Raw genomic sequence first — 26170 nt, 5'->3', positions numbered from 1 at the left:
AAAAGCTGAGATAATTTTAGTTGCGAGTGGATTTTTATTTACTTTTGTGTTTAAAAAACAAACAAACAAAAAAATACATCAATGATTGAGCTGGCAAAAAAAACAATCTTCCAGGTTTCATTCGACCCTGCTGAGGCTGCATCTTGTCAGAGCATACAGGAGAAACATACTGAATTGCGTAGACACTGAAATGAGAGGTAAAAAAAATAAAGTGAAATGTTTGCACTGTTTGTCCAGTTGTCTGCTTGTTTCACATTTTGGTAATTTGACCTCAAGTATTTCTGCAACCGCACGAAAGACATAAAAGCTATTAGTGTTTTACAGGAAAACATGGACATTAAAATGAGACAGCTTTCTTTTTCATATATATCAGCAACGAGCTACAGCAACATTTAGATGGAAGTCAATAACTGTTACAGGTAACAACACAGGGCTGAGTTTGCCTCTGAAATTATACTGGAACAAGGGGAGGGAAATAAGAGTGTTCAAGAACATCGTGCATGAATAAACCAGATTTTCTGTAACTGACGAAATGAACAGTACTGTGCAGAATTTATCAGTTTGTTATGGAGACTGAGTGTGTGCTGAGACCACAGCAGCCGGGTCAGAGAGGGTGTAGAAGGAGGGCTTTTCTCTGTCATGGAAAAGGATGTTTTAACTCCAAACAACAGAAAATAATTCAATAAAATTTGATAAGGTGCTTGGACACAATTTGAAAAAGTGTGTGCCAAATTTTCCCATAACATCCTTCTTTTCGTCTGCTATATGAGGTTTTTTTTTTAACTGATCATTTACTGTTTTTACCAACAACCCTCTTCAGTAACAGATTAGCCTGGCGATTTCTGACTTTTTTGTTTTGCTTTAACTACACAGTCCAAGCTTTGTACAATGTTGTAGAAAGATGACTCCAGTTCTTGAACTCTCACATTAAAATACTTCATATTGATATTGAGAACATGTCACTAGTACCTCTTTTCCACCAAATTAGCTCTGGTTTTCGTAACAGTTCGGTTCAGGACCAGAACTTTGCGTTTTGAGCCAACTAGCCTGCTTGAATGGAAACACTGTAATCACAGACGCATCATCAGTGGAAGGTGCTACACAATGGAGCAAGATGGCAGATCACACTACACTACTGAACGTCTCTATTGTTGCCTTCTCCGTCCTCTCTTTTAAACTTGTAGTATGTAACACACCTACTGGCGAAAACCTGACATTTATTTTTAGAGTTGGAAGCCAAATTTTCAGTTTCCAAACAATTTATTTTTGGTCGAAATTCTCTGAAGGACTCAGAATTTGGCGCTAGAACCAGAATGGAGCCTGTTGGTGGAAAAGGGGTAAAAATCTGACAGATTAACTTCTGATTATTTTAATAAACTATGTAAACTTTCACCAATGGCGGAAACATCCAAACTATGTGAAATGGAACACAAGATGACCGACCAACGCTCCAGCACAAATGCTTACAATAAAGTATTTGTCCTGCAGCGTTTGTTAGCTTTAGCGTTAGCACAAATGTTAACATGATAGCTTGCAGCAACATACAAATACAAAAAACAGTTTATACTGTAGGAAAAATCTGTCAAGAGATGTCAATATTAATGTCAACAGTCAAACAAGGTTAAATTGCACATAAATGAAAACAAACAAATGCGATCTACAGTTTGATCATACAGGGGCCTAAGAAGAAAAAAACAATAGATGATATGCATATACAGTATCTATATTATATACACACATTTGGACATCCTTCACAACTACTGAGAACTCTAATCTGTACAATATATCTGTTATAAGAACAGTTGCGCAAAATACCATTTGGATATACAGTAATACTTCGTTTTCTTTTACAATGTACAAGTTCAAACTGTCCACACAATAAAATGCAAAGCACAAGCCCTAAAAGGCCACAAACGTGCACGTTATCAGGTCAGTTGGAAGCCACTGGAAGGAAGGACTGACACGAGAGTGGGAAATGAAAGCTGCCGCTGTCGTTCAGGAGCTTTTCTCCACACTCCCAACCGCAGTGTCGTGAAAGATTAATAGTTAGTGGAGGGAAATCTGGAGTAGATATTAATTATACATGCAGGCACCCATGACCGCAGATGCACAAACACACCCACTCACGCATATTCTTGAACATAGGTAGATCGTCGAGGTGAAACTGACGAACATGTTAGACACACGCGCTCACACACAAACAGGTTATGGGCTGATGATGAAACTCCATCAACATTCTCGCACTCCAACATTCCCCCACACTGTCACATTAGATTCAAGTAGTGGCACTCCAATAGCAGATATTTAAAGCAAAACTTCAGTAACTGTCAACCTGGATGCTATTTCCTTATGTTTTTGTGTCTAAGTGACTAATGGAGACAACAATTTTGGAAACTGGTCTTATTTTGAGTGAGAGGACTGTGGCCAGCAGAGGCTAAACAGCTGTAGCGTAGCCACTGGGGGCAATTACGCACCGTCAATGCACATCCTCTGAGAGCTTGTTTTTGCCACTGACAGGTTCAGGTTGTTATTAAGTGTCTGACAACATTATGGAAAGAACCCTACAGAGAAATAAATGTCTTTCATGTCATGAGTGAATATTTAGCTGATTTTCACAAAGGGAAAAAGTCTTCTGCTTGAACAAGATTTGATTAGACACAGTAACAAACAGACCAGATCAAGCGAAGGGTAAAGGACAACGTTTTATGTCTTTGTAGGGATCCTTTCCATGATGTGTTGGACACTTATAATAACAATCTGAGCCTGTCAGTGGCAAAAGCCAGCGCTTTTAGTTGACACAATGGTGGTGCACTATTACCTTAAGTGCTTACAGTACAGCTTGTTTAGTGGCAGCTGGCTGCAGCTCTGTCACTTAATACAAGACCAATTTCAAAAATGATTGCTCCCATTAGTCATTTAAGGCAGTGGTTCCCAACTGGTCCAGCCACAGGGTCCAGATTTTTCCTTCAAGGTCCACACTGTTTGGCATGTTCAGCATCATGCTTGCATTTGGCCATGTCTTCATGCTAGTTTGTTGTCTCTGTTAAGTAGCTGTCTGTTAGTTATTCACTGTACAGCTAGAGGCGGTACTTCAAAATAAAAGCTCTGTGCTGTAAATTCACTGTACTTCAAAATAAAGTGTTTTTTTAACAACTCGCAGGTCACTTGCGGTCCATTCAAAATGGACATGTGACCCACTTTTGGACCACGCACCACCAGTTGGGAACCACTGATTTAAGGGGCTTTCACATCAGTGACCCAAGCACAGTTGACCCCAAAGTCCAGATTGTTTAATTAGTGTAAATACTGTGTACCGTACCTGGGAACAGTATGCCGACTTGTGCCTGGGTCCACTTCAAAAGGTGGTCTAGAGTTCGGTTCATGTGTACTCTGATACAGTACGCATACAGAGTTAACACCAACTGTACAAAAATACAGAAGCAGACTGCTATAAAATGTAACTGCAGGGAGTTTGTAACCAGTTATGAAACAGTCTAAATAAATACTAATGCCTCTTGCAGCTCAGCCCGCAGCAGAGAGACCCTGATCCGGCTTTGTTGTTGCCTTGGACCTGCAGTCTGGAGGCAGAGAGCTCTGCACCGGACAGCAGCAGAGATCCACCTTACTGCTTCACCTTTTCTACACTGTAGCATGACAAAAATGTCACATAGATAATTAAGTGTACTCATGTACAGAACATTACTAACGGAGAGGAGGGGGCAATCCTACTCAGGCATACTAATCAATCATACATAATTTGAAAACGCCCTTAGAAACAAAAACAATGTTCCAGGTTGACAAATACTGAAGTTTCCTTTTAATTCTTGGTACCTTTTGGACAATCACACTTCACATCTCAAAAAGGACATGCTGGTCTCATGTCTTCACACAAGAGTTACAAGTCCTGAGCAGCGACCGGGTGCTGGGAGAAGCTGGCCTTGTGTGCCGATCTTATTTCAGTTTCAACAAAGAGAATCTGTCGACACACAGAAGGCCAACTTCACCCGAAGCATGTCACCACCAGGCACTGAGTTATAGAGGGAATAAAACACTGAATGTCAGCTTTTCAACCTACTCTTCATAACCACAAGCTGGTTTCTGAGGCATGTGTTCAAGTGACAGGCCGTCACAAGCTCATTGTTGTGTGTGGCCAGTTAACTGTATATGAACTTCAGGCCTTCAATGGGGGGTTGACTGCAGCGTTCAGAGGGGAATGCTTGAAGCCACACCTTCTGTAGTGCAAAGATGAGTGGCTCAGGTGACACGTTGTTTAAAATGCCAACTTCCTTCTGACATTGAGCTTTAATTAAGCACTCCATACTGCCAGTTATCTAATTATACAGTAGTCTCACAGCACTGAAACAAGACCAGTGCAGAATAATAGTGCCAAGTAGAGTGAAACTGACCTACATTTAATTATCTGTCCTTTCAAATTCAGTTGCTTCCAAGCATTCCCCTTTCACAATATCGTCTCTATCCGAGAGTGAAAAAGGCTGTTTTTCACTCATCACTCAAAGAGACACAAAACCATTTCTATTAAGGCCACTGAATTGTGCTTTAAATCCTTCAGAGGTACCCTTAGTTTAAGGTGCCAAATTCTTTCTGTCTCCTCTGTCAGTGCCTCCTTTCTCATCCTACCCATGTTACCTCGTCTGTGAGCTGCAGCACCCTGTCTGTCACCGCACTCTGATAAAGGAGAGGTGATGATGCTGATATGGTAACAAAGGGCTTTCCTCCCTCCTACTTCTTCATCTTTAATCCTCTTCTGGTCCGCTAGAGTATTTTCGGTTTTCCTTTGGTCTTCATTTTGACATTTTGTCTTCACTCCTCGCCAAAGGGCTTCCTTCTCAGTCATTTCTGGACGTCTCCCTCTTTAAACAAGAAGGAGACACACCTGATGGGCTAACGGCCAAGTAGGTAGACCACCACCTCATAGGTGCACATCATGATGGCCGTATTGGGGATCTGTCTGACAAGGTGGGTGGTTAGGCCGCGGTACAGTGCCCGGTATCCTTCCTCCCTGGGTACCGTCAACAGAGTCTGGAAGAAAGAGCGATACTTGCTGCCCTCCTCTCGTAGCCGTGTTCGTATCACCTCTGCGATTTAAGAGTAGAGAGAGAAAATGTGTTAAATACACCATTAGACACTTGTCAGACTTCGCCTATGTGTGTTGTGTTGTCTCCCTAAAGCTAAATTTCCATATCTGACACTGTGAATACTAGTGATAATAAGTGTCTATGCCCCTGAATGACTTTAGACAATCCCAACAGAAGGTATCTAAAATGTTGCACTCAGCTGTGGGCTGCAGGTAGGCGGAGAATGATTATGATATTTATAGTGTGAGTGGACCATGATATTTTCCAATGAGAAAAAGTGAGTCACTGCCTCACTGAAAATGGAACATGTCTCAATGCTTCCTCCCCGCAAAACTACAAGTAGTTGTTTTACATTTATGTCTGTGTAAAATGAAACAAAATATGATGTGTTAACAGAAGAGCTTTAAAAAGGTCTTCACGCTAAGATGAGCTAATTGCCTCCTGCCTCTGGCTCCATACTTAAAGGGCCACTTTGGTAATTTTCAACCATGACCTCAGCTTCCCATATTTTGTGTCTAAGTGACTAATAGGATCAGCAATTTCTGAAACTGGTCCAGTATTGAGCAAGAGGGCTGCTGCTGGCCGCCACAAAACAGGCTGCAATGTAACCGCTCAGGGCGATTGTGCACTGTCAATTAATGTCCGCTTCAAGTGCTTGTTTTTGCCACTGACAGGCTCAGATTTTTATTGTAAATGTCTGACAACGTCATGGAAAGGATCCTTACAGAGATAAACCTTTCTATTTAACTAGAAATAGCCCCAAAATCACTACTGTCAAACCCACCAGACTCCATGTAGATAAACAGTTATTTTATCATTATAAAAACTCACTTAATTTTAAGTCCACAGAACCAAATGAAAACTCACAAAAGCTGTCTTGTTTTGTCTTTGAACTATTCAAACAATCACCAAATCATCTGGTTTGGTCAAAATCAACCCTTAATTCACCCAGTCAGGTGTGAAAATATGCTGGCTCTATACATGCTAAAGTCACTATCTGTTTAAATGGAGTCTGGTGGGTTTGGTGATAGCAATGTCAGGGCTGTTTCTGTTTCTTTCTTAGACAAATAGGATCTTAATATTTAACAAAAAGTTGTATCTCTGTAGGGATCCTTTTCATAATGCTGTCAGAATCTAAGAGTAACCATCAGTGGCAAAAACAAACACTTATAGTGGACGTACATTGATGGTGCAAAGTTGCCCTGAGTGGTTACGTTACAGTCTGTTTTGCAATCGGTTGCAGCTGTCTCACTCAATCCTGACTATTTAAAAGAACTGTGGTTACCATTGGTAACTGAGACACAAACAATCGTAAGTGCTATATGGTAGGCAACTGGAGTCCAACGTGTCAATTAAAGCGTGGTTACTGAGTAGCAGGTGGCACCTTGCATGATAGCCTCGGCCACCAGTTTGTGAACGAGTGTGTGAATGGGTGAATGTGACTCAGTAGTGTTAAAGTGCTTTGAGTGGTCGGAAGACTAGAAAGGCGCTATACTAGTACAGCCCATTTACCATTTACAGTCTGACATTAACAAAAGAAAGATGATCAAAACAGAATGTTACCGTGAGGGTAGGCGATGGAGGTGGCACAAGTTTTTGAGGTGGCTGCTGCAAGCATCATGCCCACAAAGTCCGACGCATCTTTGACGGACTCTTCCTCTTCGTCCATGCTGGCGTGGGCCTTCCATTCCAACAGTTTACGTTTGATGCTCTCATAGATGACAAAATGGATAACAGTCTCAGAGATGCCAGCGTATGAGGCTGACATGCCCCTGTAGAAACCTCGCAGGCCGTCCATCTGGTACACCCGCCGCACACACTCGAATGCATTCATTCGCCGCTCCCCCCGGTTTCTGTAATAGCACAGAGACTTCTAGTTTAAGTCCAATAACAATAAAATTAATACAGTCCTCTCTCCTGTATCTTCTAGACTTCTGACATAAAATTTTGATGTTCCTCACCTGGTTTCGAGCTGCAGACGAGTCTTGATCAGCCAGATGGGATTGGTGGCTGTGATGGCGGTGAACCCTGGGAATTTCAGAGGAATACAGAGGTTCAGACAGATGCAAAGACATCTGGAAAAACACAATCTAATCAACTGCATTAAATATTCTTTACTGTACAAGGACAATGAGAGAGCACTTCACTAAACAGGATCAACTCACTTCATTGTTTTACTTCACTGTGAGATATTTTAATACAGTCAAAGAGAGTTATATTATTCAAAATAATGTCTATATTGATTCAATCTTTTTTGAAACAGAATTAAAAATGCATGCTTTTTCCATTTCCACATATTGATCCTCTTCATGTGAAATGCTGCACAGGCGTATGTATACATCAGCTCTATTCCTGAAACATCTCAACTATCAACAGTGCATGAAGGCGGCAGCTGTGAGCGCTTTCTTTTTCCATTTGTCATCTTAAGAAAATATCTAACTGAAAACGCTGGGAAATGAGGCCAAGCAGCAAAGTCATTTTAGGCCCTTGAGTGCGGCAGATTGTTATTATACTGCAGTCAGATTCATTTCTTTGAAATGCTAATGAGAGCTCTTGTGTTTCTAATAAAAAGCATTTGCTATTAAAACATAAGCTCATTTTAAAGAGCTACGGAGCGGAGGCGGTCTGTTTTTTTTAATATCATTACTTTAAATGTGTTTTGAAATACACAGAAAAAGTATCAGGAAAATCTAGAAAAGAAAACTTCAAGTCACAACACAGAAGGTTTGATTCTTAGTTTAGTCATTGATCTGAATTTTCTCTTATTGTTGCTTCAGCGATATGAATGTGTCCTCTTTATTAGACATGCATAAACATCTTTATGCTTATTCTGTGACATTAAACAAACCAGTAGTTAACTGGTTCGACACTAGAGGCTGTTGGCCTGATACGAACACAACTGCAGCAGCACAGTGAAACAAAATGGTGTCTGGAGAAGATTCTTCAATTATTCAGCAGGACTAAAGTGGAAAGTCTCTGACGTGAAATTTACTGCGGACTTTACATCCCAATGGCGATGGGACACCTGGTTCTATATGTCCATCTGCTTTCACAGCCTATCTTAGTTTGAAACTTGATAACGAAATGCATTAAAAATGCAGTTGTGTGTGCAGAGTATATGTCAATGAGATGTGAGTGTGTGCATGAGCTTGTTTGAGTTATTTACAGGAGATGATACTTTGTGTGAAGTTAGTACAGTGTTCTTGTGTTTTTGTTAAAGGGGTAGTTTGAATTTTTTGAAGTTGGATTATATGAGGTACTTATCCATAGTTTGTGTATTATACAGTAGATGGTGGTTGGCATGCCCCCAGTTTGGAGAAGCAGGCTGGAGACATACATGGGAGTTAAGCAATGCACTGCTGTGGATCTGCGACAACAGCAAGATGTATTCTAGCCACTTAAGAAAAGTTCCCTCTAATCAAAAAAAGTTCAAGTGTACACTATATTGAGAATATTTTCACTGCTTAACCTTTATAAAAGCCCATTCCGATGGGGAAGCCATTAACAGTTTCAGTTCCCCATCTATACTCTCATCAAAGCCACCAGACTCCATTGACATAAACAGTCATTTTGGCTTGCTGAACACAGGAGCTGCTGGTCTACCACTGCCTTGATTAGTTAGTTAGTTTGTGTTATTGTGTGACTTTGGTGAATCCGAATTAACCCCTTTAAACACCAGTGTCACATAATAACACAGACTAACTGATCCAGGTAGCGGTTAACCAGCAGCTCTGTAAAATCACAGTTTTTCTCTATGGAGTCTGGCTTTCAAGAGACGATATAACAGCTTCACTTCCCCCATCGGAAATCAATGTCTGACAGCAAGGTAAAGCAGTGAAAATATTCTAAATATAGTGTGCACTTAAACTTATAATGATCCTTCTTAGTTTTGAGGTGGCTAAAATAATAAAAAAAATATATATATTTTGCTGCTGCGCCCTTCCACAGCTGTACATTGCTTAGCTTCTGTGTCGGTATTCTTGCCTGCTTCTCCAAACTGGGGGCGTGCCGACAGACATCTGCTGTATGTAATACACTGACTATGCATAACTACCCCATACAGCCCCACTTCAAAAGATCCAAAATATCCCCTGATTTAGAACGTTAGACAATAACGTAATGTTTGATATGATGGGTGTAAAGCTCCTAATCGAGCACTTTGCATCATTATGAAATGACACAAAGTCTCTGTAATATTTTCTGATAAAAATTACGTAACAGAGAGAGATAAAACATGGCCATTTGCAGGAAACAGCTAAGACAAGGGCACATCTAGAGAGAGACCTCAGTCACATCTAGTGTATCAGCCCTACGTTAAGGCAACTGCGTGAAGAAGAGAGGAAGACACAGGTCTGTTGAAGAGAAGAAGAGAAGAACAAAAAGAGGAAGAAGGAAAAAGAGGGAAGTAGAAGGAAGTAGCGTCTATGGCGTGTACTCACGAGGGAGGGGCAAAGCTCCTCCAGCTCCTCCCCGCTGCAGCTAGTAGCCTGCAGATATGGGGGGCACAGATGGCGGGGGTCTCCCACCCAATCACGCAGGGGTGAAAGCTTTACAGTAAAGCCCTAAAATAGACACAGGCTTTTCTGTACCACAGTCACACACAAGCAGCAGTCACATCCACCCCCAACCCCACCAACCACCCACCCAAACCCACTGGTGCTATACAGGTAGTTGGAGAAGAGATGGGAGGTGAAGGATGGACCTCCCCCCATCTTTCCCCAAACTCCAACTCTAAGCCCCATTCCCTTTAATTTGCTCTAGAGTTAAAGAGTTTAACATTTCTTTTACTGTCACTTTACAGTATATCCCTCCCTTTAGTCCTTTTAACAACGGGCATAAAGAAAATGTTGACTGAACAGAAGCCAACCCAATCCAAAGCTCCAGCTCCATCTCACCAGAGCGAGGTAAAACACAAGTACAAATACAAAGGCATAAAATTATATAGAAGATGTATTCTACATAATCATTGTGCCATTATCAGTTTATCATCTAAATATTAAAATCAAATGCTGTCTTAAAAAAAGGTAGAAAATTAAGAGAGGCAGGTGGAAATGCTAACCTTGTCGTTGTGTGACTTGAAGTGGTGGACAATGGTGATGAAAGGAGAGCATTTTATGAGTATGTGATGACATAAGGATGAAGTGAGATGAATCAAATGAGGTGGAGCAATGAACGCAACTCAGCTACCTGTCTGGGCCAAACCTCATTCTGGAAAACTGGGATAAATTTAATATTAAGTTGTCCTTGCATGTGGAGGAAAAAAGTGTCTCCAGAGAGTCAGCCTGCTTCTGGCAAAAAGAAACTGTGCTCTTACGTCGTACAAAAGGACACTTGAGAAGGAACCTCAGAGGGTTACAGTTTTCCACAGTATTGCATGTTCAAGAAGTCTCAATGTTTAGTGTGAAATTAACAGCTTAATGTTCATAACTGCACATAATATAGCCTGTTCTATGTAGCTGCTCTGATCATAACAATTTAACTCTTTGATATGAAGAGGTTTAGTTGGATTTGTTAATTGTGGGTGCTCATCTGAGTCCTTAGCAGCAGCACCCAACCCTAACAAAAGTTCAGTTCTAACCTGTGGCCAATTTCTATATGTCATCTCCTCTTTCCTTCTCCTTTTCCTGACTATATTCAGCTATACATGCTGACTAGACCTGGAGCTGCAGCTGCATGTTTGCATTATGACCCTTCCATAGGCACATAATCTCTGTGTGGTTTCTCCAGAGGAGTTTGACCTACATTCAGAGAAGACAAGCATGCTTTAGATTAACTGCTACGAGAGACAATAAGTCAAAGTGAACGAGTGGGACTGGCCTCCCTTCCCCGAGTGCAAGGAACCCCACAGCTCACAGCACGGGGAGGCCACGAGAGGCATTGACTCCACAAAGTTACTTTTCAAAACTGGAGGCATTTATCCAGACATCGGGGTCAAATTTAGCTTCAGTTTCTGAGGCTTTCTTTAACTCTGCTATTTCTCAGTGCTGACAAGACTGAATATGGAATATGTGGGGATGTGACAAATATACAAGATAGAAATGTGTATATCGGTAAAGGTTTGGCAATACCATTTCTACCGCAGGACCTAGTAAATTGGAGCTGGAATCTCCCTTGACCTTGTGATTCTCATGACTCCAGCTTCCATTTTGAAAGAATTTAGGTTTCACTTCTTTTAGTCTTTTTCTTTCAAATGTTTTATGACAATACATGAAACTTGAAACCATTTTCAAAAATGGAAGTATGTGTAAAAACTCTCCCTTTTGAACATAACTAAAACAAAGGTGGGATTCTCCGTCCAGTTGTATTTTTTTCAAATATATCATAGATGAGCAAATGTACACAGTAGAATAACCCTCAGTTTTCATATCACTTATACCGTGAAACCAGTATAACGATGCAACCCTACCATGATATAAAATTACATTTGCTGTAATACAGGATTTTGAGATGAAAGCACATAGTATACAGTATAACTACAGAAATATTTTGTTCAAGGTACTCTAGATAAATAAATGCAACTTCCATCTGATGAAGACATGAGTGCAACATTAAGATAAAATCACTATTCTCCAAGAGAAACTCACCGGCTCTTTTATATGTTGTAATAAAGTTCACCCAACTCCATTACTCCAACTCCTCCATTTAATGAAATAAGTGCAACTATTTATATCTTTAAATATTTCCTTTTATAGTATATTCATTTATGTATGCTGCTAAATGGAGTGGATTATTGTCGAGCAAATTTCACTGTGTTTTAACATGCAATGACAGTCAAGTATCTATTAAATGTCTCTGCATCTTAGCCACAAGTATTAATTTTAGAAAATAGGAAGTCATGTCAAGATAGTGCCGGCCTTTTAGATGATGCACTGATACCGATTCTCCTTGAAAAGAAATGACTGAGGCACTAAAGGTGATGATGGATGATGACAAAAGACAAAATGGAGCACATCAATAGCAGTGACAAGGTTAGCATTTCTTTCAGTGTGGACGACATCAAATCCACAGAAGTGTGTGTCATTACTTTACCTTTACTATGCTGATGGAACAAGGCAACAGGCTAAGGGGAAGGTGGAGGTGTGTGTCAAGACTAAGCAGTAACAAAACCTTATGATAAGAACCTAGAACTACAGTCCAGCAGCAAACACATTGCCATGAGCAATGGTAATATCATTACAAATGAATAACCATTATGAACTTTCTAATATTCATAAAAATCACCATGGTTTTCATCATACCAGTGTAAAGAAATGGGATGCTACCTGACGTGTCCGCCCGAGTGCCAGGGGCCCCGGTTGACCTTTGGGGGCCGTGCTCTCTCCTCTATACACACAGAGCAAAGAAGGGGGCCCAGACCACACTGTTTAAGTAACAACTGGGATGTTAAACCATTTACAGAGTCCTCTGGAGAGGCCTCAAAATGAAGAATAAAAAGAGGGGGAAAAGGGGCAAAGGAGGAAATAAAAAATAATGGAGGACATGGGGGACAAAGGGGCTAGGAGAGGAGGAAAGCACAACCTAAACTTTGAGGACCATGTGGTTTTCTTCTTTTTGTCAAACAGCTGAAAATATATACAGCTCAGTCATGGTGCAAATGCCAGCTACGGCACATTATAGCCTGAAATTGTCTGGTTGCTGTGTCTCATTTGCATTAAAGTCTGACACTGCTGATATAAGGATTTGCCTCCTTAACTGTATGTGGGCTGACAAGACAACGTACTATATATCAGGGTGTATTTACAGAAAGGAAATGCTCAGATAGAAGCTGGCAAGAGTCAGCAGTGATGTGCTATGTGACTGGCATGATTTCAAGGTGCTTTTGTAACCATCTTTGTCAAATGTCAGACAGGAGATTATCTCTCTCTTTTTTTTTTTGGAATAATTTGACTGTAGAAAATACAGTGTTTACAACATGGATAAATGTATCTTTCATGGTTTCACAATAAACTAATGGCTCATTTCCACTGCATGGTACGGCATGCCTCTACTAAACTCAATTGGCTCTTTTTTGGTTTTCAATTCGCAAAGGTTGCGGATAGTACTTAGATTTCTTCTTGGTACAAGTCGAGGTTCTAAACGAGCTGAGCCAATACCAGAAGGTGGGGTTAAAACTCTACAGAGCGGTCTACAAAACTGCAATGTCCACTGCCCCATATAGTTGAGGAAGTGCAGACATTCTCCTGTTTGGTTGTCGATGAAAGAATTTAGCAAGTGTCACCTTAAAGATGATACCATAGCAGTTTCACATGGTGTCACTATGGCCAGTCAACAGAGTATCCTGCCTACACTGAGTCCTGCATTGGGTCAGGTACCCCTGGGTACCCGCCAGGTAATTATATTGCCTTAATCATATTCCATTTTGGTTCTCGGTGAAACATGCGGCTCCGATCACAGGTGTTAGATGACTGCTCTGCGCCACCTGGAATATGAGAGCAACTTCAATAAAATGCATGTTAACTGCGGAGATATGCTGCTCGTTATCATGAGAATATGCAAAAAATATTCATTTAAATTGTCTTTCCTGATTTACCTTTGTTTTAAAATATATTATCTTAATTTCACATGTATGAAAAGGCCCAAAACGATCACTTTAAACTGCTGCCCAACAGTATTATTTAAACGGTGCATGGTTTCCATAGGGTTTACTGTAGCAAATTGGGCCACAGAGCCTGCATCGATGTGTCGAGTTAAGGACCTAATTGGTTGTGTGTGCGGAAGCGGTGCAGGTGCGGTATTGCCTGTCACATTGCTGGTTTGTAAGTGAACCTTAAAAGTCAGACTCATGCAGAACCATGCAGTGGAAGCGTTGCATGTGTGAGGCTGTGTTCATTAGAACTACGGTCAAGGTCAGTTTGATCCTGAGAGTCTTAAATTGTGCTTTCTGACAAACCCCCTATTGTTTAAATTTCATATGTCTATACATGAAACAGCTACGTAATGCCTACTTATAACAGATATTATCATTCGTTAGCTTTGGCATGCTTTAGATATTCACAAGCTTTGAAATTTGTGAAAATCCCACCATCCCACACATGTATATGGAGAGGGGGGTAAGGAGGGGTAGGGGGTGAGGGGTGAAGTGAAACTCTGGGATACTTCAAATTGTGAAAATGATGAAAAGAAAAAAGTAAAAGGAAATCCGTCTAATGAAGACAAACTGAATAATTCTTTAACATGTTTTTTTATATATAAATATAAAACCCATCAGTGATTTACACTGCCCACACTTACACTGACAGACAGACAGACAGACAGACAGACAGACAGGCAGACAGGCAGAGATAACACTCAGCGACAGACAGTGACAAACAGACAGAAGGGAGGGGGAGACGGAGCCATCATTACCTGCCATCCCAGCCGACACCATGTGCACTTGGGTTGAGTCCGGCTCCAGCACTCCACTTAGTTTCTCCTTGGCTGTTGAATAGGCCGCAAAGTAGATCGCCCTGGAAAATGAGACAGCAGTTAGTAAGAAGATATTAAAAACACTGGTTAGACTGACAAAGGATTAAAGAAGCATCACTATTGGAAAGATGGTCTTTTTATAAACTGGGCTGTCTATGCAGTAGAAAGACACAAACACTGTGCCTTATTCCCCAGTGTTCCTTCTCACACCCTGAGATCCTCAGATGCATCTTTTTGTGTTGTTCCGAAGTCTAGATTAATTCACAAAGGTGACATAGCCTTTGCAGTCAGAGCTCCTCGACTTTGGATTGACATGCCCGAGGAGATCAGGGCTGCAAACTCAGTCTCATCTTTTAAATCACTTCTGAAAACCTGCTTGTTTAAAACTGCCTTTCAGTGACTTTAACTTCTTTATTATTGTGTTTTACCCTGTTATGTGTATTCTGTTTTTATTGCTTTTATCCTGTTTTATTTGCTTTGCCTTTTATTCAGTTTTATAAAGCACTTTGTAACTCTGTTTTGAAAGGTGCTATATAAATAAAGTTTATTAGTTTTATTATTATTAAATTATTATTATTATTTGAAATTGGTGCTATAAACCAGAGAAAACAAAGATAAAGGGCTATGGCATTTGCTTCTGCTCAAAAGGTAGCAAACCTACAACTACCAGGATGCACTGTGCCGCACCAGACCAATATGCACCACTGATGATGAGTTGCGCAATTCAGGTTTGTGCGTTTCACACAAGAAACAGGAAACAATATAGCAGCCGCCTGTTTTTAAACAATGTCACATTACAGTTAAACAGTAAGTTAAAATATGATTCTGAAAACATTTTAGGAGAGAAAATTGCAATGCAGAGCTGGGAGAGGAGCAGTGAGATCTGGTAAAATGGAGGGAAGTTTACTACAGTTTATTTACACATACTACCCACACCGATATGACATAAAGCTGGTTGAAAATCAGGAAAGTATACCTCTGACTACAACTGACTGGTGAGGACACACCATTGATTAAATACAGTTAACAGATATTAGTCGCCAGGAACATCCCTAGTATCACCACTGAAAGTAGGGACATCTCAATCCAGTCTCAAAGACCTGTATCAGGTCCAAACAAGGCATCTTTTTAACTGATAAGGATCAACCATATTGAGCTATTTAGAGCCCGACCCTCTTCTTTTTTTTTACGTCAGCTGTCACACAGGTGTTCTTTTTCTTGCAAAGCTTTTATGCACAGCCGTCATCACCTCTCCAACTCTCATTCAACAGCTTAGAGGCTTTTTTTTCTTAATGCATTGCAGAGCTATTCAACTGTCAAGCATATACACTGGATTGATTCGAGTAACTTTAATGTGCTTTTGAAGTGGGCACTGTGCAGCTGTTTTATCTAAGGGTAGTAATAGAAGTATTGGATCAGGACATAAAATGACTTGGACTGGGATCAGGGGCAAAAAACTTTATCGTGACATCATTAATAGAACGTGAAAATGAAAGTCAACCCCAGATCCACTCTTGATTTGGAAATAACTTTGTCTGCTTTGCATTTCGCCTTTCTATATTTTCATTTTTCGAGTGCCATGTCCGTGATTTTCGTAGCTTCCTCTTGGATGTGTGCTGCTTACTGTCTGACACTTGGACGCTAAATAAGAGGGAAATAAGAACCTTCAGACAGAGGGCAGAGTCTCTGCAGTCCACCACCATACACTTCTAGTGGGTCACAAGTGATGACAGAGATGGATTACTTTTGTGTTCCTGCATAGTATGCCTTTAAGTTAGCCGCTTTAAATATGAACACATCATTTCAATTGTAAAAAACTACTGCCTAAATTGCAGAGCTAAGCCAAGCTAATATGTAGTCTAAATGCAAGCCACTGAAAGAGGTTGATCTCTGCCTGTGTGTGTATGTGCATGCAAGTGTGCGTGTGTGTGTCTCAATCTCATAGCACGCTTTAGTAGCAGATTTATCTCCCATAATTCTCCCTGCTCCTCACTAAATAAAATCACAGGATTTAGTCAACATTTCTGCTGAGTGGAATTAAACCGGCTGACCTTCCCTCCCTGCCTTCCTCCTGATCTGAGAGCATGCACAACATAATCATGCTGCTCTGCAGATGAGAGATGAATTATGTGAGTGGGTCTGAGTGTGTACGTGCATCCCTCATCCGCACTGACTGATGCTACTGGTGCAAGCTGTTCTGTATGCATTTGTTATGTGTGTGTGTGTGTGTGTTGCTAATGAATGCCAGCAGCGAGCCCAGTGGACTGCGCCCTCATTAGCATCATGTTTTGGTTTTTTTTAGCTTTCCAGCATCAGAGTGCTGTTTCCTAATTATAACAGGAGAGATTAACTCTGTAGCCCAGCAACCCAGACCTTCCCTTGTAGACAAATAAATCTTTTAATTCATTCAATTATATTGCATCTGATTCTTAAGCTTTAACTAAATCAGACTGCGATTAAATTAAATTGGAAATAATATCTTACGTTGCCATATATCTTCAAAATTGGAATTGCCTGCCATATCTATAATAAACCATGCAGACATTGATGGCAGCATGTTGCTCAGTAACCCAAAGTAATTTAGCCATTTTTATCTCAGAATGATCAGTAACATTTTACAGCCTGCAGCTGAAAGCTAAACTGATGTATTCAGCTGCTCTGATTAAGTGACATTCTAAAAGGTGTTGCTAATTAAAATGATTTAAAACAAAACAAAAAAGTTATCCTGAATTATTTGTTGTGGCAGTGGAGCCATAAAAAATGGTGTCTTTAATTTTATTATTTCAGCAAAGTTAAATGTGATACAGCTTCAGTTAGGTGGTGGGACAATCACATACTAAATATCCAGATTCATCTAAATTTGGTACTTCATAAAAGTAATTTTTAAAAGTCAACATTAGGCTTCAACTGGTTCATAAAACCGCACATAAGAGAGCCGGAAATCTCATATGTTGCCCCTGAGTTCATCAGGCTCACCTCTTATGTAACAATATCTTCCTATAGCACAGTTTGTTAAAGCTGTCGTGACCAGGAAACAAGCTGCCATGTCCACAGCTGGACAGCTAGCCCACGGGACTGACACACACACACACACACACACACACACACACACACACACACACACACACGCAAACCCAAGGGCATTTTTCACCCCTCAGAGAGTCTGAGCCAGACAGGGCGAGACAGCATAGACGGTGCAGGACCCAGAGGACAGAACAGCTCTGATTTAATATAGGCAAAGAATGACAAACATGGCGAGAGACAGAGGATAAGAGAATGGAACAGATGACTCAAACAGAGAGACGGGGACCACGACGAACCAACGGGAAGAGGATGACAATTGCCATGTGATGCACCGGTAGCTAGGGAGAACTAGACAGGTCAGGGAGGGGGATTAGACACAACACAATTCTCTCAGTATACGAACTCCATTGTGATAACACACAACAACATCAGCAGTCACATGACAAGGGGCGTCACAGCTGGACGCCGCCTGCTGTTGTTGATGTTCCATTCAGACGGTGTTTGAGATCAGGCTGTTATGCAACCCTATCCAGCCGAGCTAGGAGAGGGGGAACCTACACATTCCCTGCAGGATTTGAAGCACAGATTTGCATTGCATTTCTGAGTTTAACTCTTTAACTGTATTCATGGCCAGCTATTATTACTGCCAAAATAAGCTCTGAATGAGTCAGACAGAAAAAGCTAAGAAGATCGAGCAGACGCAAATACATTCCTCAGCAAATGTGTGTGTGTGTGTGCCCAGGTTTGATGTAACATGTCAAGTAAATGACGCAGTAACGCGTTTATTTTCTGATAACAGGTTGTGCTCATGCTGATAACACTGGTTTATTCTAAAGGTTTCTAATAAATGTCAAAGACTGCTGTGACCTACTCTCCTGTGTTGGTTATCAGGTATGGCTTCATTCTGTATGATTTTGGGGACCTAATATACATTTCCATATTTGTGTCGTATCTATAGCGTTACAATGAAGGATGTTCACAGTTTTCACATAATAAGGTAAAAGGTAGGTAGATGTAATCCCTGTCAAAATCCTCAGTGTTCCTACCATCCTGAACACTCCGTTTCCAGCGTTTTTTTCCTACTTTAGCTTCAGTATGACATCATAGTGTGTCAGATTTCTGTATATAGTCATCTGCTCCAAGCACACTACTGTACGTGTTTACATTACGTAACCTACACTGCTAGATGAAGCTACATGCCAACGTCAGGATCATATACTCATATAATTTCAGATCATATTCCTGCTGGAAGTTATTCAGTTGTGTTTAGAAGCTTTTATTAGTGATTTTTCACTGTAAAAAGTGCCGCTATTCTCCATTACAGTCATTACAGAGAGTGGAGTAGGGTAGGCTTTCTGGGAGGGGAGCTTAAAGAGACGGGCGCTCAAATGGAGCGTCTCACACAGAGAATGTGTACAGGTGTTCCAGCACAGACAGTCTGAGGAACATAATGTGCTCTCTGACCATTAAAGCATTTATATATGTTCTCTTAGATAGCTTTAATACAAGTATGAACCTGAATATAAGGATTATAGCTCCCCTTCAGGACATAAGGTATGCAGAAGAAGCCATGCACCACACCCAGAATATGTTGTATAACACTGTACATACCTGGAAGGTGCCACACCCACAAGATTGGGTCCCAGTCCTCTGAAGAGTGAACGGGGTCCCTCTCTCTCTAGAATTAACCTGCAGAAACAAATTGAGATTTAGAGTCATATTTTCTTATATTACATGATAATTATATCATAATACAGAGCAAGCATACAGTGCATTTGACATTCATTTAATATGCTTTGTATGAATGTATTCCACTGGTGAATAATTATGTGACTGACTGGAGGTGAGGTGAAGTCTCCTGTAGGTTTAATCTTGAGCTTAAGGCAAAGATTAGGTTAATTAACATCGTCTTAGTGCACAGTCTCCCTAGAGGAGCCAATGTGACCCAAAGAGGGCGCACATTAGGGAACACTGTGCACGATGCAGGATGTAAGGCACCGCCCAGAGGTAAAATACAAAGTTTTTAGGAAGTCCCGTGCATCCAGGTGTCCAGAACCAAAATATTGGTATGTTTTTATTTTCAATGCCAATTAGCTTAGCACAATAAATGGAAACAGGAGGAAACTACTAGCCTGTTTCGGTACAAAGGCTAGCGCTAGCTTCATATTTATCGTACAAACACAACTGTATCTTCTCATCTGACAAACAGGAAGCAAGCTAAAAAGCGTATTTCCCAAAATCTAAGAATTTCTTTAAGGTCTGACAATAGTTCTTTATCTCGCCATTGTATGTAAAAAAAAAAAAAAAAAAAAAACTTGCATCCTGTTTGATACTAGTTCACATTAAAGTTTTAAGGGTACCATGGGAAACATAAAGGAAGAATCCCGTAAATCCTTAAGTAGCCTCAGCAGATGGATCAGTAAATTATAACATTTTGGGCAGTCTGCTTGGACCTGACACTCAAGACAGCCTGACATTATACACCGGGTCATTATCAACATACTGACAGACCCAAAATAAATAAAATGGCAGGTGTCCTTGCTATGGAGGTGTTTAAAGTAGTGATATCACGTGTTTACTGTCTGCTCTTACCCGAGTTCATAGACTGTTCATCCATCTCCAACCTAACCCAGAAACCTCGTTCAGAACGAGTACAGCTTCTAGTTCATTGGTTGCATATTTACACATAAACTGTGGTGCAAAGTACATCAAAAAAACATCCTGGGAAGAAATTAAGAGATCCAAAAGACAAGGCAGTGGTCCTTTGGGCTTGATAATAACTGGTCCTTTGGGGGTAGATTAAATTCTCTAGCCTTGAGCTGTCCCATACAATTAAATAAGACATAGCCCGTATCTTTCTTGGAGCTGCAGCTGTATTTTGTTCAGATTGTGGGTTTGTGGGCTGTGACTTCCTACCCTGGCTGTGAGAGCTTTCCAACCTCTGTTCATAGCTAAATACTTTAACTCAAAAATGATCTACAGCATACAGAATCTCCTCAAGAGTAATTGCCCAAGTTTACACAACACACAGAGCTTGAAGTGACAGCCTCCTCCACAGTCAGACAACTTAAATTATAAGCTAACATACTGTTCCAAAATGGAACAATGCCTGCACCTCAGTGCACGCTGACCCAGTTTGACTCGTGTGGGTTTTTTTCCTTTCCTTGCCGTACTGCTCTTCCCTTTCTGTCCTGCTACTCTGGATCGTGCAGTGGTGGTGTACAGTTTCTGCTCGTGTCCGTTTAGCTCAACGCTGACATAAGAAGCTGCTTTATGTTGACACAAGTCCAATGTTTTCAAGTCCAAAACAAAGCTCTGATTAACTGCAATCGAAAAAGTCATTAGTGCAATGTTATTAAATAAAATCCTGACGAAAGCAGAGTTAACAAAGCCTTGTTAAACAGGCAAACTGACAGAGGAAACATCCAGAATTATTGCAACAGCCAGTGAGAAGAAATCATTTCTTTAGCCAAACAGATGTGAGGAAAACAATTTCTGGTTAACCACTTTGGTGACAAATGAGGATTAAACATCAGCATTTTGTCTTAATACCCTGGCAAATCTAAATTTCATGTTTAAAAGGGCAGTATTTTTCCTGTGGTATGCAGTAAAACATGACATGTTTGTCTACGATTCCTCGCTTGCAAAATAATTAATGTATCTGACTGTGGAAAATTCCACACACAGCAGCTTGTGCATTATGCAATATGTTTAACCGTGTGTGACATGCTCTGTGACGGTCTGGAAATAGGTTACCAGAGAACAAGAGTGGAACACTGTGGCTTCGTTGACCATTTACTTTAACACTGTTAATCTCTCAGCGACCGACGGTAATTACGAGTATCCAAACAAGCTGGCTTTCAGTAGCTTCCAAATAAACACCTAACCAACATTGGATTCCCCTTCACTCTCACTTCCTGTCTTTCTGCTAACTTCCCACTGTCTAATGAGAGGATGAATGACATAGCATATGGCACAAAAAGGAACAATTTATTGTGTATTTCTTACACTGGTTTCCCAGAAGTTGTTTTGAGAAAGTACCCAAAACAGCCACAGAGCTTTAGGGTCAAGATATAATTTTTCCCTGGATGCCACTGATTAAATATGCTTGAGGCTGGACTCTTTATCTGTTGCAATGCTCAAGGGTCTCGGATGTAGAGTCTAACAACTAAACAAATATTTTGCAAAAGAAAATTTCCCAGAAATCCAAAATAATGTGACACCTAGTACTCTCCAGGCAAATGAAAGGCTAAATACATTATTGAAGTGATTTTACTGTTTTTTTAAAATGATCTTAAGTTTTTCATTACGGTAATGTAATTTTCAGTGTCATGGAGTATTCAAGTTGTCATTTTGAGGCAAATAATTATCCTCTAAAAGCACATTTGTTCTTGGGAAAAAATGTAAAAGGGCGTAGTGTATAATGAGAGCAAATTTAAACTCGTGGGAAGATGACAATGATACAGAAAAAGGACAAACAACCCGTTTCATTATTACTGTGGATTCACTTTAGAGTACCAGAGACCAAATCTGGGTCTTAAGGTCATAGACAGCCAAAGAACAAGTTCACCAACTGACATGGACATTTGCTGTGACAACAAACACAGAGTGTGTGTTTCACAGCTCTGACAGGTTTTATTAGTACATTTCAGGCAGTCTTCCCTCTGCTCCTGTCTTTGCACATTCAGTAAAGTAAATTTTCTCCTAGGCTGACATTTTTTGAAACTGGCCAGACATGCCTTTGCCTCAGTGCGTACTGCAGATTTGCATCTCTTAGCCTCCATTTGCATCTTGCCATAGAATTGCACAGTATGTATTTAGGCTGTCTGGAAGGTATACTTTGCAGGATTTTCCTTTAAAACAATGTATAGTCTCATACAAAAGTAATCACTCCTTATCATCACATGACACACTATAAGTGTTGGCAGGAAGCTACCAAAGCTGAGGACACAGCGTCGGAAAAATGCAAATATAGTGAGGCAGAACACCAAGCAGAGTGAATCTGGGGTTAGCTTTCACTTTCGCTGGCAATATAGTTCACAAACAGTATCAACAATTCCTGCGTGGTGTCGCTTTACATCTAATGAGGTAATCATACTTTTACCTGCCTAAATTTACACACAAACTTTTTAAGAAACAATCACTACTACTTTGGATATGGTAGTATTAATATTCACTTTTCATTTCACACATCTAGAATCATCAGGCAAATTGAGATATACCACTCAGCTAGGACTAAGACAAGGAAATGACAAGACAGAAGCTTTATCACAAAAAAAAAGAAACAAAATCCCACACGATATTCATATAATAATATTGGTTCACCATTTAACATATACTGCAACTAGAAATCTGACCAATTACTCAGAATCAGTTAAGATAAGTATTCTACGCCCATATCCTGCAGCTAATCTAAACTAACCTCGGCATGGTGCCTTTTTTAAATGATCCCTAATAAAGTAAAGGTACTAAAATTAAATTGTTGTGTAATTCTCCTTACTTGAGACAGTGCAGAGGCCCTGGTGGAGCTACACGGGCCACACTGGCTCCGTTGACGGTGCTGAGCTGGACTTCAGAGATGTAGAGAGTGATGGAAGAGGACTGCAGTCTGGTCTTCACAACCTCCAGAGGACATGTCAAAATTGCGCCCACTGTGCCACCGCATCTAGAGGGACGTAGGGAAGGGGTTGTGGATGAAAGGGTGCAGAAACAAAGGGGATGGTCAAAGAAAGGGATAGAAAGGGAGAAAAACATGGTGAGAAAACACAATACCCTATAAGCACTGACATTAGTCAAAGGAGAGAAGGGACAGATCAAAATAGTGACATGTAAATCAAAAGCATCACATGTTTGCGGCGTGCTTGCAACATGTTTTCATTTTGCTCATTTAATTTGAGCTGTGCAACATCTTCGAGTATCTTAGAAAGCGCTCCATAAATAAAATGCACTATTAATGAATTTGAGCCAACTCACATCTATCATCATTTTTTCCTCTGCAAGTTTTCTTTTTTTAAACCATCCTCTAATACTGACCACCCCAATCATTGGTAACACAATCTGTTATTCCCTTTAGCTCTAAAATTATCTACGAGCAGACACACATCCACACACCATGAGGCGGTGTTGTGATATGCAAGATACTGCACATGCATGCTGCACGCAAAGAGTGTTTGAGTGGTTTCATGATGCAGTTCAGAGAAACTGACCATGGTTCAGTGGATCCCTAACCACTTTGCTGACTTTTGCCATCTGAGAAGGCGAGAATGAGCTGTCATGAAAATTAGACTGTTGTTTGGCTGTCTTGCTAAGCTCACACATGTGTGCAAACCGTAAAGAAAAACCTGACTACTTATAAATGAAGCAAAGAAACTTGTGTTGGTTCGACTATGACCTCTACTCTGACTGAAGACTTCAGCCTGTAAACAAACTAAAGCTAATTTAACTGTCATCAATCTCCTCCTCATTAAATATCATTGTACAATCAATTTCATTAATATAGCATAAATTAGTACTTTTAATCTTATGAGCAACCACACGTCATCTCAAAAAAATGTTCTGTCCGCATGCCACACATGCGTGTTCACTGATCCTCTCTGCTTTCACCAAAGGCTTGGTGCTTTCCACAATAGGACTTGTGCAGACAAAGCTTCACAATCAAACCATCCTAAAGCTGGAAAGTACTTGATGACTATCATAGTTACAAACCATACGAATGCTCTACAGGTGAAGTGCGAACTAGCTGTAGCCCATCAGTGGCGTGGGTTGACATCGTGGCTTTTGGCAGTGAATTCCTCAAGCTGCAGTCTCTTTTGAGTAACACCAGTTATATTTACCTTTCAAAGGGCTGACCTACATTCACGCTCACAGGCAGCTGTGACCCTTGGCCTACATTCAGCGCTATGCTGTCTGCTGCATGTGCGTGTCTCACAGTGGTTGTGAGAGGAAATGCTGTGCTGAGTGAGGCCTGCAGCTTAGGTTTTTGGGGAAAGCAAATCTGATTGTGTTTATTCAAGCTAGCAATGTTTCTTGTGTTGTTCTTTGATTTTAAATCCCTGACGAGACAGATAACAGCAGAGCTGTGGTGTGATGAGATTAACACATTTGAATGTCAAAGGTTTGGTGCAGAGATGAAAGACAAGGTAACAGACGACAGAGAAACTGTAGACAATAGATTAAAATAAGAGAAACTTCCTGTGTATACAAAGTTTAATTTTAGATCTATGTTGACATTTTCTTTGATGAAAAAGTTGTTGGGTCTATCTACAGTATTGTGAATAAGAATGGTTGCTCAACTATGATATAGGCCTCCTGTGTAACCTGCAGTACTGCTTTTGTGGCCTCATTTTGAGGTTTCCAAAAGATCCTTAGAAACAGCACCTGCATTTCACACCGAATATTACTTTTCACCTACAGTTTGGACAGGTCTGCAATACAGAAAAAAAACTGCAGATGATAGTTTTTTGGGAACACATATTATCAGATGGATGGATGTTTGCAGGGTAATGCGCATCTGCTAGATTAAGGGGCCCTTGATACACATGAAAATGTGTGGGAACCCCTTAGTAGCCCTTAAAATGAGTAGTTGTGATTTTTGCAGTTGTTAATATCTATCAATAAATACACAAATATAACAGCTTGGAAAGTTCATTGACCCCACATTTTGTTTCATTCATCTAAAAATCTCTCAGGGTTTTAAAATGCAAAATCTCTGGAGAAAATAGGCTGCACTGTTGTGGTTGCTGCAAAGATTCATAAAGTTATCGAGGGAAAACAGCAACGAGACCGGAAATAAATGAATGTGCCTTCGAAATAAAAGCCCAAAATGTTGTCGCTACAATGAAAGAAGTTTGTAATTTACAAACATCACATGATGAAAATACTCAGCGGTATACCTGTAGCCTCACCTAAGATCAAACGCGCTCTCTGTGTCGTACTTATGTTAATATTTTACTGCTTAAGTAGTCGTATTTTGAAAAGTTGACCGGAAGAGTACTTTGAACCAACGGTTTTGACAGTGACGCGCGCGCAGATGACAGGGTTGTACGTTACATGCACGCGCTGCATAGAAAAACGGCCCTTGCTAGCTAGCTTAATTTAGCCAGGTAACACAGACGATGAGTTACGGTTAAATGCGGCCACTATTTATAAAAAAACAACCCCAATATCATAGTGAAATTCGTAGTTTGACTTACCCTCCAGCGAACAAATGAACCAGTGTGTCCCTTTGGCTCATTATTTAGCACGCTCTGCCAAGCAGCGCACCTCGGGGCTGCGGCAGAGGGTCAAACACGGGCTTACGTCCCGTCCCTTCCAGTTGCTTTCTGCCTCCGAGAGGATGCGCACGTAGACCGTCAAATGTCGTCGATGATGAACCAGCGGTGGGGCGAGTCTGCGGTGATTCAGACTGCAGTGGGCCGACAACCCCCCCTCTGTCGTCCTCGGATCGCTTCAGATTGCCCTCTCACACAGATAACGTCGTGTCTTCGACTAAACCACGTAAGAGCTCCGAGCTCACCCGGCTTCACTGCTGCCAGAAGAATATCTCAGCTCTAACAAGAGGTTTTATGGCACATCCACTGGTTTGTCTCGGTTTTCACCTCTGCTTTCATCGCTGCAGCGAGAGGAAAGGAGGCAGAGCGCATAGT

At 40.7% G+C, this 26170-nt stretch overlaps 1 protein-coding gene across 1 annotated transcript; it reads right to left on the bottom strand.

Moving 5' to 3' along the window:
* On the bottom strand, positions 1–26170 carry slc25a36a (solute carrier family 25 member 36a). Its single transcript, XM_049598365.1, has 7 exons — positions 25718–26170; positions 23026–23190; positions 19137–19214; positions 14442–14542; positions 7058–7124; positions 6660–6949; positions 1–5096 (listed from the first exon to the last, which is right to left on the bottom strand). Exons 1-7 carry the CDS (start codon positions 25756–25758, stop codon positions 4903–4905), a joined length of 936 nt encoding a protein of 311 aa, XP_049454322.1. The 5' UTR covers positions 25759–26170; the 3' UTR covers positions 1–4902.

Source organism: Epinephelus fuscoguttatus, linkage group LG15 (genome assembly GCF_011397635.1).
Source record: "Epinephelus fuscoguttatus linkage group LG15, E.fuscoguttatus.final_Chr_v1".
NCBI lineage: Eukaryota > Metazoa > Chordata > Actinopteri > Perciformes > Serranidae > Epinephelus > Epinephelus fuscoguttatus.
This window is presented reverse-complemented; position numbering and strand designations above follow the sequence as displayed.